Genomic DNA, 4,565 nt, shown 5'->3' on the forward strand with positions numbered 1-4,565 from the left:
AATAATAAGAAGGATAACAATGAAAAATAACCTTTAATTTGTCCTTACTAGGATAGTAATTACCAGCCTAGTAATTACACAGTCTATTAATTACACTGACCTATTTGGTTGTCACAGTGTAATTTGGATGTCACAGTATAATTACACATATTCTGTTTGGATGCACAATTGCAATCATAAAATAAAAATTAATCATTTAAAATTTATACTAGACAAATAAGAAATTTTATAAATGACATTAAATTAAATATTTAAGATATATATTCTTTTTTGAAAATATATTAATTAATAAACATATTTACTGTAACTGATATTATGAAAAAATAATTGATTTATATTTTTTCAAACTAATATATTTCAATTGAATTGATCATAACAACTAAAAGTATGAAGTTTCTACGAACATTGTGAAATGCATGTTTGATAAAAAGAATAGTAATATATAAATAAAGTATCATAAATTATTAAATGTTTGACAAAAATATAACCTATCAAGTCTAATTAAAAAATGACGTGCAATGTAAATTCAATATTACTAAAACAAATGAAATTGAAAATATAACATAAGTAATAAATTCAAAACAAAAAATTTAACATAATACTCTTATAACAAATTTCAACATAGCAATAAATATGATTTATCTTTATTTCTTCATAATAAAGAAAACGTAAGTCTATAACCTTACTTAACAATAAATTCTATTTTAATTTAAAAATTAGAATACTAATAAAATTATGCTAATGAAAAAATAAACATGGCATAAAGAAATAGATAATACGAGAAAATTACATAGAATCACATAAAGTAATGTTGAGAACAAGAATAAAATGAAATATAATAATAAAAAATAGACTTTTACAAATTTTTAGAATAATAAAAATAAAAATAAAAAGAAATTAAAATAATAGAAGTAAAAAAAATTAAAAAAAATAAAATAGAAATTAAAAAATAATGAAAAAGTAATCAGGTAGTAATTACACCATGTAATTACCAGCAATTCACACCCTCTGCCTATGAATTGTAGAGTGTAATTACCGTCTGCCAATTACACCAATTACCTGCTGACCAAGTAATTACCTGTCCTTCCAAACAGGACAAGACAATGTAATTACACCAATTACACTAATTACACCAAATCCAATTACCAGGATGTCCTTCCAAACAGGCCCTTAATATGAATTAAAGGAAGTACTAATTAGGATAGAGCCTCTTTCACCCCATCAATTTTTCTACTATTTTCAATATGAGTTGTGATGAAATGATTGAGACTCATCCAACCTTAATTAAATCTCTCAGTTTAAGCTTTGAATATGAAAAAGAAAAATTTATTCAGTATGCCACCTTCAGAAATGAATCTTATAATGCGTGAATTCAAATTAATCATAATAGACGTTGGAGATCAACCATAACATAGAGAGTTAGGTAGTATTGTCAAATTTTTTTCATAACAAAAAATGTAGGGACTCCCACCCCCTCTCCCCACACCCACATGGGTCATTTGTTGTATTAGTAGTAATGTAGCAGTGCTAGTAAAGAGTTTAATCCTCCAAATTTGCATTTTTCACATATCCAACACGTGGTCTTCTCTTACATGTTAGAAGTGGACCATAATTCCACACTCTCCCCCACTCTATATATACAAATCTCCCCCCTTCTCTCTTCTATAAACCAAATCAACTCACCTTTCCCACCTCTTTTCTCTCTACAAAATTTCTCAACATTTTCCCCTCTCTCACAACACCAAATTGTACTACTACTACTACACAAAAACATCAAAAATAGGTAGCTATGGCCACTACTACTTCACATGCTACAAATACATGGATTAAGCCTAAGTTGTCAATGCCATCATCAAAAGAGTTTGGTTTTGCATCAAACTCTATTTCTCTACTCAAAAATCAACATAATAGACAAAGTCTCAACATTAATTCCTCTCTTCAAGCTCCACCTATTCTTCATTTTCCTAAACAATCTTCAAATTATCAAACACCAAAAACTAGTACAATTTCACACCCAATACAAGAAAACAACAACTCTTCTTCTATTTCTAAGTGGAATTTAGTGCAGAAAGCAGCAGCAATGGCTTTAGATGCTGTAGAAGGTGCTTTAACAAAACACGAACTCGAACACCCTTTGCCGAAAACGGCCGACCCACGAGTCCAGATTTCTGGGAATTTCGCTCCGGTACCGGAAAACCCAGTCTGTCAATCTCTTCCGGTCACCGGAAAAATACCCAAATGTGTTCAAGGCGTTTACGTTCGAAACGGAGCTAACCCTCTTTTCGAACCAACCGCCGGACACCATTTCTTCGACGGCGACGGTATGGTTCACGCCGTTCAATTCAAAAATGGGTCAGCTAGTTACGCTTGCCGGTTCACTGAAACAGAGAGGTTTGTTCAAGAAAAAGCTCTGGGTCGCCCTGTTTTCCCTAAAGCCATTGGTGAATTACATGGTCACTCTGGAATTGCAAGGCTTATGCTGTTTTACGCTCGTGGGCTCTTCGGACTTATTGATCACAGTAGAGGAACTGGAGTTGCAAACGCCGGTTTAGTCTATTTCAATAACCGATTACTTGCTATGTCTGAAGATGATTTGCCTTACCATGTAAAGGTAACACCCACCGGCGATCTTAAAACAGAGGGTCGATTCGATTTCGACGGCCAGCTAAAATCCACCATGATAGCTCACCCAAAGCTCGACCCAGTTTCCGGTGAGCTATTTGCTCTTAGCTACGATGTGATTCAGAAGCCATACCTCAAGTATTTCAGATTTTCAAAAAATGGGGAAAAATCAAATGATGTTGAAATCCCAGTTGAAGACCCAACAATGATGCATGATTTCGCAATTACTGAGAAATTCGTCATCATTCCTGATCAACAAGTCGTTTTCAAGATGTCTGAAATGATCCGTGGAGGTTCACCGGTGGTTTACGACAAGAACAAAGTTTCCCGATTTGGGGTTCTGGATAAGTACGCGAAAGATGGGTCTGATTTGAAATGGGTTGAAGTTCCTGATTGTTTCTGTTTCCATCTCTGGAATGCTTGGGAAGAACCAGAAACAGATGAAATCGTTGTAATTGGTTCATGTATGACGCCACCAGATTCCATTTTCAATGAATGTGATGAAGGACTAAAAAGCGTTTTATCCGAAATTCGTCTCAATTTGAAAACAGGGAAATCAACAAGAAAAGCCATAATCGAAAACCCGGATGAACAAGTGAATTTAGAAGCTGGAATGGTGAACAGAAACAAACTTGGAAGGAAAACACAGTATGCTTATTTGGCTATTGCAGAACCATGGCCAAAAGTTTCTGGTTTTGCAAAAGTAGACCTGTTTACAGGTGAAGTTGAGAAATTCATTTATGGTGACAACAAATATGGTGGGGAGCCTCTTTTTTTACCAAGAGACCCAAACAGCAAGGAGGAAGACGATGGTTATATTTTAGCTTTCGTTCATGATGAGAAAGAATGGAAATCAGAGCTTCAAATTGTTAATGCAATGACTTTAAAGTTAGAGGCAACAGTGAAACTTCCATCAAGAGTTCCTTATGGTTTTCATGGAACTTTCATAAATGCGAATGATTTGGCAAATCAGGCATGATTGTAGCTATTACTGAGGAGATTTACCAGAGGGATGGTTTAGAATATACGTCCCCGGAATATCCTTTTTAATGGAGTTCGTTTCTTTGATTATTTTTACTTTCTTTTTTTGTTTATAGTGTGAGAGATTTTCAGAGGACCAGTTAGTAGCTTAGATGTAGTTAGAAAATTGGAGCTCAGCTGGTTTTTCTGGTTATTCTTTCACATTTGATTGTGCATGAGAGAGCATATATACCTTATTATAGGAATACTATACAATGTTCCTGTAACTCTCTGTTTTCTTGTATATGAAAATCATGGCTTATACTATTTTCACCCTTTCTTTGAGTTTCTTTAGTTTTAAATTTGGTGTTCACCATTGATGTTTGACACTCAGACTAATCATTGTTTGTGTTTCTTTGATTTCTAATCTGGTGTTCGATACTCATGTTGGTAGTCAACTAATGATTGTTTGTGATTTTTTGATTTCTAATGTGGTGTTCAATACTGATATTGGCACTCGACTGATCTTTATTTGTGTCTTCTTGGGTTCTAATATGATATTTAATTAATGGTGTTGGCTCTTGATTGATTTTTGTTTTTAGGCGTTCAATATTAGTGTTGACGCTCAATTAATCTTTGTTTGTGTCTTCTTGATTTCTAATTTAGTGTTGGAACTCTGACTAATTATTATTTGTGTTCTCTTGATTTTTAATTTGGTGGTCAATATTAATGTTGGCACTCGACTAATCTTTGTTTGTGTTTATTTGGTTTTTAATCTGGTATTGACGCTTGAATAATTTTTGTTTGTGTTTCTTTGGTTTTTAATTTAGTGCTCGATATCGGTATTGACACTCGACTAATATTTGTTTGTGTTTTCTTGGTTTCTAATATGGTGTTCAATACTAGTGTTTGCACTCGACTAATTTTTGTTTATATTTCTTTGATTTTTAATCTGGTGTTCAATATTAGTGTTGACACTTTAC

General features: G+C 33.3%; 1 protein-coding gene across 1 annotated transcript; it reads left to right on the top strand.

Annotated features, from left to right (window-relative positions):
• The first annotated feature begins 1,684 nt into the window (after window positions 1-1,684).
• LOC125876096 (9-cis-epoxycarotenoid dioxygenase NCED1, chloroplastic) lies at window positions 1,685-3,909 on the top strand. The gene has a single exon (XM_049557210.1). It carries the CDS (start codon window positions 1,790-1,792, stop codon window positions 3,599-3,601), a length of 1,812 nt encoding a protein of 603 aa, XP_049413167.1. The 5' UTR covers window positions 1,685-1,789; the 3' UTR covers window positions 3,602-3,909.
• Window positions 3,910-4,565: the final 656 nt, after the last annotated feature.

The sequence above is a fragment of the Solanum stenotomum genome, chromosome 9 (genome assembly GCF_019186545.1).
Source record: "Solanum stenotomum isolate F172 chromosome 9, ASM1918654v1, whole genome shotgun sequence".
Taxonomy (NCBI): domain Eukaryota; kingdom Viridiplantae; phylum Streptophyta; class Magnoliopsida; order Solanales; family Solanaceae; genus Solanum; species Solanum stenotomum.